We start from the raw sequence: 19,013 nt of genomic DNA on the forward strand, positions 1-19,013 counted from the left end.
TTAGATATCTTCTTTTTATTAACTTAATATCCTAAAAGTCATTCTACATTATCTGCCATAAAAATATAGAGAGGCTGTATTTCCTGATTTACACAGGAATAAATATATATTTATTCTGCTACGTATATGTTCACATAGCAAAAACATAAAATAAAATAAAAAGGAAAGAGTCAATCTACTATTGCGAATGTTAAAAGCAACAAAGAAAAAAAATGAACAGGAGCAATAGTGCAGTGATATTTTTCTGAAGATTTTTCGCCACGGGTGCAAAAAGTTAGTATAAGATTCTATTAATTTCACATACTTGTTATCCAAAATAAACTGTAGAGTTTCCCCACTAAGGAAGGTGTCTCCAGGAGCAGGTGCAGGCGCTGGGAGGTGGCTCGTGCACCAGAGGGCAGCAGTGCCCCGTCCAGGGCAGGGGTACTCCTGGCCGGCTCAGGAACTCGGCTCCTGGTGAAGCCAGGACTTTAGGAATCACATTTGCTCCCCACTGGCGTGAAGTGCTAGCTCATCTGTTTACATTCTAGGTTCAGAAAAGGGACCCCAAAATGTCATGTGAAATCCAAGAATCCAGTTCTTTCAATGTTAGGCAGGAAAATGAAACCTTATTCGAATGTTAACACTAATTCTAAATACAGTATTCTGAACATTTAGATGGACCAGCCGCGGGCACTGTGGTAATTATTAGTGGGCTACAGGAGAAAAGGCCCCTGTGTACAGGGCGCATCCCAGGTGACCCCAGCCTCGTTGCACAGGGCCAGCCATAACTCCTGAATGGCCTTGGCCTCATAGGCTGCCTCGGCTACCACTCATCTACCGCTGTGGAGATGCAGGCCCTCCCCTCTGGTTAAAGAGAGGAGTCCGGCTGCCTCCTCTCCATGAAAGTGCTTTTCTCAGTATCTCTCCCCCTTCATACATGGTGTGTTTGTGATTACTGAGTGCACGTGGACACATGGCCACCCACTGAAGAGAGTCCCAGACTTTCTTTCACCTGGCTGTAACCATGTGACTAAGTGAAGGCTCCCACGCTGGGAGCAGAAGTGATTTCCACAGTTTTCCAGTTGTGTCTTTAAGGCCACCTGCTTCCCCCATCCTGCTTCTTGTTGTCTAGAATGGAAATGGGCTGGAAGGAGGTACAGCAGCTCCCTTGGGCTGAGGACAGCCTTGAGGTGAGGAGAACAGTGCTCTGCCCGTCATCCCTGGCTGTCCACCTGGACTCTCGAGAGGAATCAGCCAAGAAGTAGAAAATATAAATCGTTCCTGCCTTCTCTCTTATATGGATTGACCTAAATAAGGCACAAGAATATCATCTTCATTCCTGCCTTCTCTCTTATATGGATTTACCTAAATAAGGCACATGAATATCATCATCATTCTTGCCTTCGCTCTTACATGGATTTACTTAAATAAGGCATCAGGAATATCATCTACTGGCAAATGCAGTGCAAGGAAGAAGATTGCAGCTGTGCATACTGAGTCATAAGCATGAAATCAGGTCACGACAGACCACCCTGAGCTCTGCAAACACGCCAGAGTGAGGGGCCTGCATCCGAATGCTGCAGCCTCTTTATTCTGTGAAATCACAGGATTGGGAGTGCGTCAGGTTCTCAGAGCAGCCAGCAGAATGTAGAATGCAGCCCACCCTGAGCTCTGCAAACACGCCAGAGCGAGGGTGGCCTTCATCCAAATGCTGCAGCCTCTTTATTCCGTGAAATCCCTGAGCACAAAGACCATGAATATGTCAGGTTCTCCACAGAGCAGCCAGCAGAATGTAGAATGCATTAGGGCAGCTGTGCTCTGTGAGGCTGCAATGACTCAAATCGTCTAACGGTAAATGTAAAATGCCACCTCCTTCTGTGTCCTACAGAAGAATGTGCCCCAAGAATGACATTAAGACAAGAGAGAGCCCCCCTGAAGTCATGAGTTTTGAATGCTCTGTTTATACAAATAGGGGGCACAACAGGGCCTGGCCCCCCCTGGACTATCACAGCTGCTTTCTGCTGTCACAGCTGAGATCACCATCCTCAGGTCCTTGAGAGGGGGATGTCTCTGCTTTGAATATGGAGGCCACTCAGACTTGGGGAAATTCCCCACTTCCCTGCCAGAGAACTGGGAGGGGAGGAGATGCTACCCCTCAGGGCAGGGACCAAGGCAGGAGGTGAACCACTGGGATCAGATACTGAAACTTGCACCACGGGTGGGTGCTGGAGCTCAAGGCTATGCACAGGTGGGTGCTGGAGCTCAAGGCTGTGCACAGATGGGTGCTGGAGCTCAAGGCTGTGCACGGGTGGGTGCTGGAGCTCAAGGCTGTGCACGGGTGGGTGCTGGAGCTCAAGGCTGTGCACGGGTGGGTGCTGGAGCTCAAGGCTGTGCACGGGTGGGTGTTGGAGCTCAAGGCTGTGCACGGGTGGGTGCTGGAGCTCAAGGCTGTGCACGGGTGGGTGCTGGAGCTCAAGGCTGTGCATGGGTGGGTGCTGGAGCTCAAGGCTGTGCAGGTTAGAAAGGCAGGTGTTGTCTCACCAGGGACCACAGCCCTTCTCTGCTGTCTCTCTGTGAGATCTGCACCTGAAAAGCTGAAATGGGAATGAATGTTTGGAACATAACTTATTGGAAAGGAGGAAACTATGTAGAAAGAAATTCTCACCTGTCTAGGTTAACTTTAATAGGAAAATATGCCCTACCTTCAGGGAAATAGATGTTAGGGACCAAATGGTGTCCCGTTAAAATTCATATGTCAAAGTCCTAACCCTCGGTATCTCAGAAAGTGATGATATTTACAGACAAGCATTTTAGACCAGTGATTAAGTTGAAAAGGGCCTTTTGGGTGGGCTATAATCCAATCTGACTAGTGTCCTTATAAGAAGTTTCAGCTCACAGAGGAAAAGCCATTTGAGGCCTCAGGAGAAACCAACCTTGCCAACACCTTAACCAGCCTCTAAAAATGTGAGGCATAAATGTGCTGTTCAAGCCACTCAGTCTGTGGTATTTTGTTAGGGCAGCCCCAGGAAACCGACGTTCCAGCAAACTTTAGCACATATACTACATTCATGGAGACCACATTCTCTGTACATATATCTCCAGAATGCCTGTCATTTGCACACGTTACCACAAGTCTTAAAAGGATTTGAAAATTCTGTGTTTTCCTGGCCTCATTTAAAATCCAGTCTGTCTGTCCTTAGAAGCAAATCATGTACAATTTGCAAGGTAATACATAAGAACCTAAATGTTGAGATTTACATATAGTAAGATCTCACGTATCTAGAGATAATTGAATACTGGGAGGTTCTAACACATTGCCACTATTAACAGACAATTCTGACAAGCGCAGAGAGCTGAATTCCCCACCAAACATATAGAACAATGTTTGCAATGAGTGGAGAGGAGGACTAACGGCAGACAGTTAAGGTTCAGGAAGAGACGGTCAGAGCCTGAAAGCGAAACGATATGGGGAGAATCAATGGGAACCACTGAAGAACAGCCCCTTCTATCTTAATGTCTCCTAAGAGTGTCAAGTTACCGTGGCACCTGTTCTGATGCCCAAGACAGCAAGAAAAATGAGGTTACCTAATGTACTATATTTAAGAAGAAATACAGTATGTGGTATAGTTTAGAAACATTTTTATACATCATAGCTAAAATGTTTAAAAAGTTATTCTTAAAGAAGTCAGTTTCATTTATCTGAGCATTTAAATTATGCAGAGAAGGTCATTTCCCAGTTTAGGCAAATAAGCACGATGTTTCTGTGCCAGTTTTCAAGCATGAATCATCTTCTTAGATCACATCAGTGCATTGATCACACTGAAAGAAGTGTCTGGGTAACAACTCCTCTGCTTTGCTTTCTAGAGTCAAACACTAACAGATTTGAAGGACATGAGAAAGCCTGAATACCACCTTCTCCAGACAGTGGGCCCCTCACTCTGAACCTTGAAGCTGAAAGACGATTCCTATTTCATGTACAGAACGCATTTTTTATTTTGCAAAGCCAAACCCATGCTTTAAAAATACAGACTTTGAATCTTAAGACATTATTTTGCATTTTAAAGAGAGATATAGTTAAAGCTTATGAGAACAATATAAAGTTTCAAATAACATCATTGTCAGGTTTAAACGTGTCGGTATTTTTGTAATTCATGACAGTATTTATTTTCCTTTTTTTTTTTTGAGACGGAATCTTGCTCTGTCGCCCAGGCTGGAGTACAATGGCATGATCTCAGCTCACTGCAACCTCTGCCTCCTGGGTTCAAGCAATTCTCCCGCCTCAGCCTCCCGAGTAGCTGGGGTTATAGGCACCCACCACCACACCTGGCAAATTTTTGTATTTGTAGTAGAGAGGGGGTTTCATCATGTTGGCCAGGCTGGTCTTGAACTCCTGACCTCAAGTGATCTGCCTGTCTTAGCTTCCCAAAATGCTGGGATTACAGGCATGAGCCACCGTGCCTAGCCCATGACAGTACCTTCCTAACACGTGTTTGTATTTTTTGTAACACAAGTTGATATTTTTCTAAGGTTCATATATTTACATAGCCCTTTAAAAACATGAGTTCCATGAATTTTCTATGTCGTTGAAGAGAGTTGTTAAAATCTGATTCTATCACAAACTTCAGACCCCTTTAAAATCATTATCAGAAGCCTGCATAATTCCAGCTGTACCCTGGCTAATCTGCAGCTCCTTATAACAAAAGTCTTCAGCCACACATTACTCTTCAACCACATTAAAGAAATAGAACAAAACTTCTTTCTACATTGTCTCAGTACAGTTGCTTATTTAAAAAAAAAAAAAAGTATTCTACTTATTTAAAAAATTAAAAAATCTAACATTTTAAACTGTACAATAAATCCCAACTTCATTACAATTCATTAATCAAATCTCTGTTGAGTCCATTTTGTTTGCTGGAACTCCTCTAGGCACTCAGAGGACAGCTGTGAGCGAGATGATTCTAGCTCCTGTCTTCATAGCACTCTCAGCCTAATGAACATTGAGAAAAGAGTCACTCATGACAGAGAACAGCTCCCAGGGAAATAAAAGCAAACTGACACTTCCTTAATGGCCCACTACAACCTGAGCCGCTTTATCCAGTTGGTGACAATTGTCACCAACACTTGTTCTGCCATTGTCCCCATCTTCCTGAAGCGCTTCCAGGTTGTCAACACTTGAGCTTGTCTTTCCGCCTCTGTTTTACAGGGTCAGATTGTTGCCCGTATCAAAGGGAAATGAGAAAACACCAGCCGGCCAATCCTGCTGCTTATAACCAGCAACAATAAACATTCTGATAGATAAAACGTTTAAACATTTGCCTAAAACGAGCGATGTGCGGGCTTCCGTTTGTTTTTTTCTGTTTTAGTTTTTCAAACCATGCCATCGTTTTGTGTTGTAACCAAAAGACACTGTGATCTGTGACCGCTTCTTGAGTATTTCTGAAAATGTTTACATTTGTCAACAATTCACTTTAATTCAGCATTTCCCAAAGGCCGTTTTGTGAAACACCGGGCAGATATATACCCCAGAGCTACAAAACATTCCTTGTAAAGTGTGCCGGAAGATGCTGCCTATCAGAGACCACCCCACCCTGAAGAGATCACACAGCCCATGAGCACGTTAAGTTTCGCAGGAGAGACGCTTGCTTGATTTTGCTTAATTCCCACATTTTCCATGCATATTTGGCCATAGACTTTTTTTTTGCAGAACATCTATGAGTATGTTTCACACATGCCTTAGAGAGACTCAGCTTCCCATCACATAGTGAAGGACGACGCATTTTCGTTATCTGCGGTCTCACTGGTCTGCCGGGAAATGTTTTCTGAGTACCTCCCGGCACAGGAGAAGCCCGAGGACTTGTACTTCCTTCTCACACACCACAGGTCCTTCATGATCTTCAGAAAGTAGTTTCTGAACTTCTGCCCAATAAAAGCATAGAGCACGGGGTTCAGGCAGCAGTGCAGGAAAGCTAGGACTTCTGTGACAGTTTTCGTATAGCCAAGTAGCTTTTCATTCTGGCAGGATCGGTTCATATTACCCAAATTTGCAGCCGTCACGAGCAGGACCATGTTATGAGGAATCTGACAAGCCAGAAACACAAGCACCACGGCTATGATTACACGGATGGCTTTGTGCCTTTTAGAATTCTGAGCTTGCACCAAGGTTTTGACAATGAACATGTAACAAAATATCATGAACATCAAAGGGATAAAGAAACCGAAGAGTAGCTCAAGCCCCAACATCAGCAGCTTCCACTTGATGGGCTCCGAGACGGTCTGGTACTTGGGCTCGCAGACATCGCTGCCTTGGGTGTTGTATTTCTGGTTGAAGATAAAAGTTGAGCTGGAGATGATGACTGACACTCCCCACACAATAAGGCAGATGACTTTGCTGCGCAGCAGTGTTCTGTATCGGAGCCGGAACGACTTCGTTGCCTGTACGATGGCGATGTACCGGTCCATGCTAATGCAAGTCAGGAGCAGCATCCCGCAGTTAAAGTTGATGGCATAGATGCCTTTCATCAACTTGCACATGGCATTGCTGAAAACCCATGCACCGGTGGCGTGACTCACTGCCCAGAATGGGAGAGTAAGAACAAAGAGGATGTCTGCAATGGCCATGTTCAAGAGATAGACGTCTGTCATAGACCTGGCCTTCTTATAAAAAGCAAAAGTGATCACCACCAGAATATTCCCCAGGAGGCCAAAGACACAGATCAAGGAGTAGGCGATCGGTACAAACAGCCTGGAGAACTGCCTGACCTCGTGCAAGGTGCACACTAACATTTCAGAATCAACTGTGTAATAGGAAGTATTGACTGACACAAAATAATCTTCACTGGAGTCGAAAACATCGCTGAAATTCATTGATTCCTGGAAAGGAAACAAAGACAGAGTTAGCGGCAGTGCAATGTTCAAGCAGCCACAAAGAACCCAAATTATACTCCTTGCCAAAAATAAAAATCTTACCCCGCTCATTGTGGGCAAAAAAATGCAGGCTGGATGTAGAAAGAGGAGGGTATGGTTCAGCCCCTTCAGCTCACAGGCAGTGGTAGCAGGAAAGTGGAAGTGACTCTAGGAAGGAAAGAAGGCAGAATGCACTACAGTTAACACAGGTATCCCTGGAGAGCCAGACACTTAAGTGACCAGCATTCCATCTCGTGTGAACAGAGTGCACAGCACACTATTTTACATGCAAATATTTATTGAGAATAGGCATCAACAACCTCTTTCTGTAAAGGGTCAGAGAGTACATATTTTAGGCTTTGTGGGCCATATGGTCTCTGTCACAGCTCCTCAAATCTGCCTTTGGAGCTTGAAAGCATCTACGATTACATAATTGAACAGGCCTCGCCGGGCTTGGTTGGCTAGAGGCTATAATTTGCCAACCCTTTATCTATAGTTTAAATAAGGTGCTCTCAGAAATCCACAGGTTTGATCTACACAAAAATCTTTATGCAAAATTTAAAAACATTCAACAAATAGAAGTGTGAATGTGCATAGAAAATGTATAATTCATAGTCCTAGGCTTTCAGTCGTTCACAATATATGTCAGTGATGTTCGCCCCTGTGGGCATGTGAGAATCTCCAGTAGAATTTAAAGTTTGACTATGAGTGCCGTTCTCAAGACACACCGAACAAGCTGCTCCAGCCTGGGAAGGCGCTGGAGAGAAATGCACCTGCTTCTCCACAGCCACAGACCTTTCCAGTAGACATTCCAGGTCACAAGCATGAATCCGCTGTGGCAGAGGCATCCTAATCATCAGAAATCCAAGTGCCAGAGGAAAGGTGGAGGCTGGCACAGTTAGGAAAAGTTTCCTGGAGGAGGAGGCTCCAATCAGGGTCCTTGGAGAATGGCGAGGCTGTGGGCCAGTGATTGACAGAGAAGGGCCATCTCCTTCAGGTGACCAGCTCATCTCAGACCGAAGAGCAGTCCTGAGTCATGAGCCCTTTATGTTTGTGAAACAACTGAGCAACTAGCCTGGCCGAATCAACTGGATTGTTAGGAAACAATGGAGTATACGATGTGCTGGGAACGCCAACAGTGGTGGCGCATGGGTCCATATGGAGTATGCCACGTGCCAGCAATGCCAGCAGTGGCCGTACATGGGTCCATATGGAGTACGCCATGTGCGGGCAAAGCCAGCAGTGGCCATGCATGGGTCCAGGCTGAAGAAGTTTAGCAGGAGACCAGGAAGAGCTGGAGCGGTTGTGGAGGGCCTGAGGACGAAGGGATTTGAAATCCACCATTTGAAGCAAACTTAAAAAGAAAGAAAAACTCTTCGCTATTCTCAGGCTCACTCCTCCTTTCCAGCATTGTCCCTCGTCCTGTTTATTAACACCCCCTGGACGCCCCCCAGTAACATCCACAGCCTGAAATGCTCTGATATTAATGTTGGATGTGCTTCCCAGCCAATCGCCCATCTTCCTCCTTTTTCCCTGCTCTCGCATCACGTGGGCCTGGCCACGCCAAGCGGGAGCAGCTAGGGAAGCGCAGCCCAAGGTGCACAGGCAGAGAAGGTAGAACTCCCCTCCTTGCCTCCACTCTGTACCATATCAGCCCTCACTTACGAGTCCACATGGATACTGATCTTTTGGAAAGGAAGCCCATGTAACACAAAGTTCACCCTAAATTATTTTCCAAACCTATTTCTTCCATAATTTTGATTCTCATTTCATTGTTTACTCCACCCCATTCCTTCCCTGATGCCTGGAGTCACAACTCAGAGATCAATTCTTCACTGCCCCTCAATCACTGCTCTGGACCTAAAAACCTGGAGGAAGGCATGGAGTCACCTCTGCACTTTTGTAATCCCAGCAGGTATACAGCTGAGTGCTTTAGAGTATGCAGAAGAAGCATAATATAGACCCCTGTGTTGCAAAAGCACGTGAAGAGGTAATCATATCAATCCGAAGAAGCGCAGCAATCAGAACACCACTGCTAAACTTCAGCTTCCAGCCACAGTGGATTAACAGAGACCAAAGGCACCCTGCTGCATTAAACAACCAGAAAAACCTGCAAAATGTATCAACAATTTTCAGACCTTGGCACTAGGCATCAAGAGATTATGGCTCCTGGCAGGAGGAAAACAAATACAGTGAGAAATGATACACGCTCTTTCTAATCTGCAGAGTATGGCAGGGGTGGAGGGCATGGGAGGTGAAATATACAATATGCAAAATAAAATGCACCAATTGGAATTAGCATCTGGATGTTAAAACTATATATATACATATATCATATATAATGTACATAATAGCATCAACAATTATATATATAATTGTATCATAAAATGTAAAATAGTTGTGGATAGATCTAACAAAATTTATGCGAGATTTATATGCTAAAAACTACAAAACATTGTTAGGAAAAATTGAATAAGACCTAAATTAATGGAGAAATTTATCATGTTCAATTTTCAATGATTCATTTCATGTTCAAATTTATCAATGATTCAATTTCAAGATATCATTTCTCCCCAAATCGATCTGTAGATACAACATAAACTAAATCAAAATTATGGTAGGGTTTTTTTTTTTTTTAAGAAATTGACAAGCCAATTCCAAAATTTATATAGAAATTCAAGGAAATTAAAATAGCAAAAACAATTTTGAAAAAGATAAAAAAATTGGAGGACTCACACTACCGGATCTCAAAGCTGACAAGGAAGCTACACTAAGTGTGGCGGTGTTGGATTTCTGAAAGGACAGATACATAAATTGGTGGAACAGAACAGAGTCCAGACATAGACCCACATATAGATGGCAGACTGATTTTTAACTTAGGTGCCAAGGTAACTGCATGGGAAAAGAACAGTCTTCAATAACTGGTCCCGGAATGACATGAACAAAAAGTTGATCCTTATGGCTTACCTCACACCATTTGCAAAAGGTAACTCAAATGAGTTATAAATCTAAATGTGAGTGCTAAAGCATAAAACATCTAGAAGGAAAAACAGGAGAAAATCTTTGTGACCGTGGAAAAAGAAATTTCTTATATAAATTGCAAACAGAATGAACTGTAAAAACATTGATAAATTGTACTTGATTGTACAAAATGTAAAGTTTCTGCTCTTTGAAAGACACTCAAGAAAATGAAAAATATATATATTGAATACAAAAAACTATTTTAAAACTTATGTCTGATAATAGGTTATATCCAGAATATACAAATAATTTTTACAACTCCCTATCAAAAACATAAACAAGTCAATAAGAAACAGGAGGAAATGTGAACAGGCAATTCACCAAAGAAAATACATGGATGGCAAATATACACACAAAAATGACGCTCAATGCCATTAATCATAAGGAATATGCAAATTAAAACCACAATGAAGGCTGGGCACAGTGGCTCAGGCCTGTAATCCCAGCAATTTGGGAGGCTGAGTTAGATGGACCACTTAAGTCCAGGAGTTCGAGACCAGTCTGGCCAATATGGTGAAACCCCATCTTTACTAAAAATACAAAAATTAGCCAGGCATGATGGCAGGCACCTGTAATCCCAGCTACTCAGGAGGCTGAGGCAGGAGAATCACTTGAACCCAGGAGGCGGAGGTTGCAGTGAGCTGAGATCACACCACTGCAGTCCAGCCTGGGTGACAGAGAGAGACTCCATCTGGAACACATACACACACACACACACACACACACACACACAGAGAGAGATCCCATTTCACACCTACTGGAAGGACTGCGATTAAACAGGGGGCAAGAAGCTGGGAGAGGACATGGTGCATCCGGGGCTCTCACATTTTGTTGGTGGGACCGCAAGATCACACAGCCACTCCAAGGAGACAGCGGGGTCCTTTCTTGCACAGCTGAACATGCATCCACCATAGGAACCTGCAACCAACTCCTACATGTCTACCCAAGAGACATGAGAGGATTAACACTGGAACATTCCCAGCAGGTTTATTCTTAACCGTCCCAAACTGAAAAAGACCCAAATGTCTGTCAACTGGTGAGCAGATAACCAAGTTGAAGTGTATCCATACAATAGAATATACTACTCAACCATGAAAAGGAACGGGCGACTAATGCATGCTCCAATGGGGGTGACTCAAAACCTTCGCTTGGTAACAAATCCAGACAGGAGAGACCACGCACTGCATCATTCCATCCCTAAAATTTCTAGAAAAGGCAAAATAACAGTGGCAGGAATGAAATCAGGGATTGTCATCGGGACGGGAAGAAAGGATTGGCTGGGGTTGGGCGGCACAAGGGGCTTTTGTGGGGGCAGAAATGTCCTCTGTCCTGATTCTGGGGGTGGCACATGGCTGTGTGCCCTTGTCAAGACCTGTTGAATTGTACCCTTCAATCGGTGACATTTATTGCATATAAATTAGCCTCCATAAAGTTAATTTAAAAATACCTGCTTACTCTTCCATACAAATGTGTTGGAACAGACAGTGCATAAACAGTCAAAGCAAGGATCTGCTCCTGAGCACTAAGGGGTTATGGGAGGTTCTGGGGCAAGAAGAGCTTTTGGGGACTCCCTAAGGACTGAGGCGAGGACGGTGGGAAGGAGTGGGCAGTGTGGGTGGAAGGCAGGGGCTTGGGGACAGCGAAGGGGAGACCTGCAGCAGGGCTGCGGCTCTGGAGAACAAGGGAGCAGGGGGCGTGGGAAGCGGCCACTGGAGGGTTGGACAGATGCCAGGCCAAGGTGGGGTCAGCAGCACAGGTTCCCAGTTGCGTGGGGCTGGGACGGGACAGGAGGGAGTGACCTCCCCATCATGTGGAGGCTGAGTTGATGATGATGGGAAGGGCAGCAGGGGCCAAAAAGAGAGGACGGCCCAGCACGCCATGTACTCAATGCCTAACGGGGCCCCCATTTAAGGTAAATATTTGTTTAACTGCACCGTGACACACAGTATTTTCTGCATTTAAGTTTAACTCAGTTCGACAAATGTTTATGAACTGTCTACTGAGGAGAGGCATTGAAGTACAGAGATGAATCAAACACATACTTGAGCTTCAAAAGGCTGCCAGGTAAACAGATAATTGCAAAACAGTACCATGCTAGAATAGAAAGCCAGCGTTGGGAAGCCTGTGTGATGGATCCCTGTCAGCAGAAGGAGTCGGGAAGGGGCCCAGAGAGAGGGGATCCAGAGGGATAGGGGTCCCAGAAGGAAGGGTCCCAAAGGGAGGGGGTCCAGAGGGAAGGAGAGTCCTAGAGGGAGAGGTCCCAGAGGGAGGGAGTCAGAGGAAGGGTGGTCCCAGAGGGAGGAGTCCTGGAGGCAGGGGGGCCCGGAGGGAGGGTCCCTGAGAGAAGGAGGCCTGGAGGGAGCCAGATACACAGACCACAGGGCAGGAAGTTCCTGGCAGAGATATGAGAAGCTGGCCCACTCTGTCCTGTTCATAAGACACTACTTCAATTTCCTGTCATTTATTCTCATGTCAGAATAAGTCAATGAACCAAAATTTATAAATTTCGTATCTCTTAGGATGGTGTTATGCACCTGTTAGGTATAAACAATGTACAATTCTAGATAATGACAAATTTAATGTTACTGCGGTTAAGAATCAGGATTCTCAATGAAAAAGATGGTTGTCAAGTTTACTTGTATGCCAGCCACAGTCATTGGAAATGATTCGGCCTGTGCCTGCCCCAATCCACCGTTTTCACAGGAAAAATTGTGTGAATTGTTTTAAGGAAATTGTGTTGGTGACAGATCGGCATGGGTGTCACCTCAACGTGTAAAGAATCCTGTTCACAACTTGCTCCATCATCTCAAATCTCGGGCAGCAGTCACCAGCAGCTTGGAGAAACAGGCTGCAGATTTCCTATTAAGGAAATTTTGATGGTGAAGACAGTAAGAAAATGTTTTAGTAGATATTTATGTTCCTTCTTTAATGAACTGAGAACAAGATACCCTGTTATCTACCAGTGGAAGATGAGAGATGCAGGGAAATGTGCTAAGTCCTGGTGAACCAGTGAACCCACCCTTGCAAAGCAGCCCCTGTAGCCCATCTCACGCCGTCTCTTTGAGGTTCAGCACTTCCTATCTCACACGTGGTCCCCATGACGACCATTCTCACCAGATCTCACTGTGATGTCGTTAAATCACATGTAAAATACATTCGGCTCAACTGATTCTTAAAGTGTAATTTTCTTGTCCTTGGAATTTAGATATTTCCCAAACAAGTGGGCAGAGAAATACTTCTAGAGCTTCTGTAGGACATACTGTTCTTTGCAGGAGGAGTTTCAGGGGCTCTAAGGAAAAGTCATCTAATGACACACTTTAGAAATGTCATTTGACTCAATTTGTTTTTGCAGTTGAGAGGCTTCTTTACCAATATTCAGCTGCCTCAAGTAAAGTGTCGATTATTCCTGTCCCAGTAACTCATTGGTGCCCCCCATCTGAATGTTAGCCTCTCACAGGACTTGTGAGTCCTTTCGGGCCCCTGGGGTACCCTGTAGGGCAGGTACACGACAGCATGACACCAAATGAGAGACTCATCATGTCCCATCCCCTGAGTATCTCCTTCACCAGGAAGGCATGCCTCATTGGCTGAGCTTTATCACATGTTCTGAAAACAAGAGAAGGCAGAATTTCTTGATTCCTGTTTTGCATCTCTCTACTCTTTTAAAAAAAAAAATCATTTCAAAGATACTCAGAGAATGTTGCAGTGAAGTTGCCTGACTCCAGTGAATGGTGCCTGTGAAGTCCAGGAGCACAGAGCTGGAGCAAGGAAGGTCAAAACCCATTTGCAGAGAGAAAGAAGATGAATGCCTCCGACTGAGGTAACATGCTGGGTGTTGGTTCCCAGCAGGGTGCTGAGGGCATTCTAAGCCAGTGCAGGAGCGTCTGGAATGGAAGTGGTGAGCCCTTGCGGGTCCGCGTGGGTTTGGTGATACTCAGTCTTCTCACACTGATTTCCAAGCCATGGTGGTCACAGTCACTAAACTGCAGATCAGGGAGGTGTTACAGACATTGAACACTTACGATAAAATCTGAAACTTATAAGCAATCAAGAAGAGGAACCATGATCCAGGTGCAAGTACAATTAGGTGGCTTGCTAGGTGTCTGGACAATCGGCTCGGTGATACCACTTTGCCGGCAGGCTGGCACAAGGCCCTACTGACATTGCACTGATCTCGGCCTTCAGCTGTGTCCTGCCCATTGCTTCTATTGATGAGAGAGGCAAAAAGAGAGGAGGCAAGTTCATTAGGTCTGAAGACGTCAAGAAGCCTAAAAAGATAATTAATATATTGGATTACAGAATCAACATACAAATATTCTGGACAGAATCAAGCAATGGGTAAATCTAATGTGGTAAAATTCAGTAGGGAAAATAGAAGCTTCTCCACTTAGATTTACAGAAGCAGGCCAGGTGCGGTGGCTCACGCCTGTAATCCCAGCACTTTGGGAGGCCAAGGCAGGCGAATCACTTGAGGTCAGGAGTTTGAGACCAGTGTGGCCAACATGGTGAAACCCTGTCTCTACCAAAAATATTAAAAAATAGCTAGGTGTGGTGGCACACGCCTGCAATCCCAGCTACTCGGGAGGCTGAAGCAAGAGAATCACTTGATTCCGGGAGACGGAGTTGCAGAGAGCTGAGATCGTGCCACTGCACTCCAGCCTGGGTGACAGAGCTAGACTCCTTATCAAAAATAAAAAATAAAAATACAAAAATAAATAAGCAACTACACAGATATAAAATGAAAATGCAACAGCAGCAAAAATCTTAAGAATTGTATTTGCTAGTAAGCTCACCAAGAGGCTGGTGAACCAGTACTGTGTGGCCACAGACATGCAACCAACCGGAAAGACAGCCAGCTCTGCTCATCTCTGGATACTCTCCACCCTGGTCACTAAGGCTTTCCCACCCAAAAATAGATACAGAGTACGGATGCTCCTGACACAGGGGACAGCACTTGTCGGCAGAATCATGGCCCCATGTCACGCTTGTGGTTAGCAGAATCATGGCTCCATGCCCAGGCCCTGACACAGGCACCAGAACCTGTACATGTGTTGCCTTACACAGCAAAAGGGACTTTGCATATGCGATGAAGTTAAAGATCTAAGGGCCTGGAGGTAGGCAGAGATCATGCTGGGTTATCTAGTTGGACCCACTGCAATCACAAGTCCTTAGAGGTGAAGAGTCCTTCTCCCCGGAGATGGGAGAAGAAAAGATTTGAAGGTGAGAGATTCAATGTATTGTTGCTGGAGTTGCAGACAGAAGAGGGGACCACAAGCTGAGCCGCGTGGTTGCCCCAAGAAGCTAAAAAGGCCCTCTGCTGACAGCCAAGAGTGAATATGAGGATCTCAGTCCTACAGTCACAAAGCACTGAACTCTGCCCATGATTGGATTGGGCGAGGACCAGATCTCCTTGTAAACATGCAAATAGTACTTACTAGGGGAAAGAAGCCTGGGAGCCCCTATATAAAAGCACAGAATAGCTGGACTCAGTGGCTCACACCTGTAATCCCAGAACCTTGGGAGGCTGAGGTGGTGGATCACTTGAGGCCAGGAGTTCGAGAACAGCTCAGCCAACATGGGATGCATCTCTCTGCCTAGTGTTTTTGTTATTGAATCATTAGTAAAGTTTGACATTAGGGAAGATCTATAGATCCTACGGATGTCTGCTTCAAAGATTCAAATCCTTGCATTAACACAATCTCTGTATTATTCTAATGCATACTTCAATTTAGGAACTGTTGCTTCTTGGGGAATTCAAGCATTCAGCATCTAAAAGTGAGTTCCAAGAGATGCTCTGGGTAGAAAGAAGGGAGGGAGACAGACAGGGGTGGGAAATGATTTCTCTGTGGCTGGTATATTAAGACATAAATAAGATGCTAACTACATCCTTCCCTGGTTTATTCCTATTAGAGCTTGTTTATCAATGGTCCTTCAGAGCCCTGCTGGAATAACTCAGTATTTCCCAAACCTTCTCACTCACAGAACCTTTTCAGTTCCTGTTCTTTGGAAACACTTTGGGAAATTGTTGAGGCCAGGAGTTCCAAGCTGCAGTGTGCTATTATCGTGTCTGTGAATGGCCAGGGTACTCCAGCCTGGGCAACACAGCGAGACCTCATCTCTTTAAAAAAAAAAGGCAGTTTATTTATATGATGATATAAATCATATAATCTGACTATATAATGTATATAATCACATATGTATGATTATATAAACCACATAATCAATAAGTTGACTGTATTAGTCTGTTCTGACGCTGCTAATAAAGACATACTTAAGACTGAGTAATTTATAAAGGAAAGAGGTTTAATTGACTCACAGTTCAGCATGGCTGGGGAGGCCTTAGGAAACTGACAATCACATCAGAAGGGGAAGCAAACACATCCTTCTTCACATGATGGCAGGAAGGAGAAGAATGAGAATAGCAAAGGGGGAAGCACCCTGTGAAACCATCAGATCTCATGAGAACTCACTCACTATCACGAGAACAGGATACCACCCCGTGATTCAATTATCTCCACCTGGTCCCTCCCATGACACGTAGGGATTATGGGAACTGCAATTCAAGATGAGATTTGGATGGGGACACAGCCAAAGCATAACACTGACCTAGAGGACTCTTCATTCATTCATCCAAAGACAGATCTGAGCAGCTCCTAGGGGCCAATCCCTGTTTGGGGCAACAGCAGAGGGAAGACGAGAAGATGGCTACATGCACCCACCACCTGACTGCAGCAGCTCAGAGGCCCCCCAGGGCTGGCATCACCTGACCCAGGGAATGTGGCAAAGGGTGCCACCAAGGCAAACACAGGAGGAATCATTAGACAGTGTGCTGGTCCCCACACCAGCCTCTGAGTTGAAGTGCCTCCATTCCCCTAGCAATTGCATGAAACAAAATCGTGCAGGCCTCACATCTGATTGATTCTCTTCTCATTGTGGACATATGTTAGACTTAGAAACAAACTTGTATTAAAAGATATTTTTAACGGCTTTTTCTCGCCTTACTTAGAGGCAAATAATGATAAGCTATACTTCAATATGTATTTTGTATTTTAGGCTTGAAATCATATAAATAAACTACCATTTTTTAGAGATGGGGTCTTGCTATGTTGCCCATGCTATAGTGCAGTGACCATTCACAGGCACGATAATAGCACACTGCAGCCTTAAACTCCTGGTCTCTAGCTATCCTACCACCTCAGCCTCTAGAGTAGCTGGGACAACAAGCCACCACCCTGTTCATTTAAATGAAATGCAGATGTACTAACATCTCATGAAGATTAAATATATGCACATGGTAAGTAATAACTTAGCCTCTGAATTTCAATTTTAACACTTCAAAGATCCTGTTATCACACATTTTTGTAAGTGTTACTTTAAGAAAAACTTAATTCCAGAATAATATTTCTAACATAGCATTTAAAAAGGTTACTTCAATTTTTATTGCAATAAAGTAATGTGGCTTCCTAGTACAATTTTTATTATGTATAATATGCAAGAGCGTATCTCAGAAAGTAATCATTAATTTATTAATTCATTTAGAAATGAAAAGAATACCTAATTATATGTTCTGCTAAAAAGCAGAACCAGTGGAAAGAGGGAGGGGCTGCCCCCACTGTAGGATTTAAGGCTGTGTTCAATTCTCCAAACACAGCCACACTCATCTCCCTCCGGCCTTCCACCGTGCCTCTACCTTTTATGTTTTTGGACTTTGAGGGCATTGGGAGAACTCTAATCACAAGCAAATGGCCCCAGAAGAGGTGGGTAGCCACGGCACACACTCTCAGGCAGACCAGTACTGGGGCTGGCTCTGTGGTGGTAGCAAAGAGAGAGGGCCAGTGAGAGCTGTGGGGGGGCTCTCCTCAAGAGGAGCAGGAGTTGGGGGAACCAAGCAACAGACCGACTGCCATTGTTTATCCCTTTGGCCAACGACAGACTCTGCCCAAGAAAATTCAATATGGGGAAAACGTTAGTAATAGTTATCAAAATATTACTGGTAATAAAAACTGTGTTAACTTATAATTTAAAAACATTTAATAACTAGCTTAACAATGTGTTAAAATTAAGTTGTCAGGCAGTTTTAAATTTGTGCTTACTTTCATAAAGAGTACTGGCCCTGCAAAACAAGGAGCAAGAACTAAATAAGAGTATGTGTGTATGTGTTCGTATGTGGGTGTGTATGTGTGTATGTATATATGCATGTGTGCATTTGTGCAGTGTGCATATGCCTGCATATATACATGTGTTTACATCATGTATGCATATAGGCATGTGTGTATATAGGAGTGCACATGTGTGTATACAGGTGTATGTGTGTGTATGCATGTGTGTGCATGGATGTATATTGGTGCCTGCATGTATACATACATGTGTGTATACATGCATGTGTGTGCAGTATGTGTATAACTCTGTGTGTACATATGGACGTGTATGTATGTATATATGCACACATATGTGTATGTGTGTGTTTGTGTGTGTGTGTGCATATGCTATAAATTAAGTTCTAGTTACCTGCTGGGCATTAAAATCACTGGTTTACAGCTGCTTATCGCTTTTAACCTCACAAAACCCTTTAAGGTAGACATCGTACCCATTTTACAGATAGCGAGCCTGTAGCTCATCTAGGACTGAGTACTGGTGAGACTTCCATTATTGTCTCTTACTCGCTGTTCTAATTCACTTTGCCACCAGCAGGTCTTAGTGAAATGTCACAGAATTCCCACAAGATCTTAAATAATGTTTTTATTTTAAAACATCTTATTGATATCAGAGTTTCACAAACTATAATGGTAGGTGTTCAATACATGGATGTTCTCTAAGTTTATTTGAATCATGGGCACACCACATTTTACGCTTTTTTAGATAAGCATCAGTGGAGCTGAAACTCTAGACTGACTTCCTTCTGCTTTTGAATGAGGGAGGCTAAGGAGAAGACCAGGAGGTTTGATTTTTTTTTTGTTTTCCCCCGGTGATTTGTTTATTAAGCTTCTGTGGGTTTTTTTGTTTTTTTTTTTTTTTCAGTTCCTTTTATTTCTTTGGAAGTTTGCTTTTATGTTTTCTGTTTTATTTGCAGAAATTACATCTTTAACCATTTAAAGGATAGCTTTAGT

At 44.0% G+C, this 19,013-nt stretch overlaps 1 protein-coding gene across 2 annotated transcripts in view; it reads right to left on the minus strand.

Annotated features, from left to right (window-relative positions):
• Nucleotides 1-3,950: 3,950 nt before the first annotated feature.
• The window catches only part of CCR6 (C-C motif chemokine receptor 6), a 28,433-nt gene continuing 13,370 nt past the window's right edge, over nucleotides 3,951-19,013 (minus strand). For both annotated transcript variants that reach the window (XM_073022280.1, XM_008007810.3), the window contains exons 2-3: nucleotides 6,949-7,053; nucleotides 3,951-6,852 (exon numbers count right to left, since the gene is read on the minus strand). In XM_073022280.1, coding sequence (XP_072878381.1) covers nucleotides 5,737-6,852; nucleotides 6,949-6,957 — 1,125 coding nt within the window. In that variant the 5' untranslated portion in view covers nucleotides 6,958-7,053 and the 3' untranslated portion in view covers nucleotides 3,951-5,736. The remainder of the gene's footprint in view (nucleotides 6,853-6,948; nucleotides 7,054-19,013) is intronic.

The sequence above is a fragment of the Chlorocebus sabaeus genome, chromosome 13, assembly GCF_047675955.1.
Source record: "Chlorocebus sabaeus isolate Y175 chromosome 13, mChlSab1.0.hap1, whole genome shotgun sequence".
Classification (NCBI taxonomy): Eukaryota; Metazoa; Chordata; class Mammalia; order Primates; family Cercopithecidae; genus Chlorocebus; species Chlorocebus sabaeus.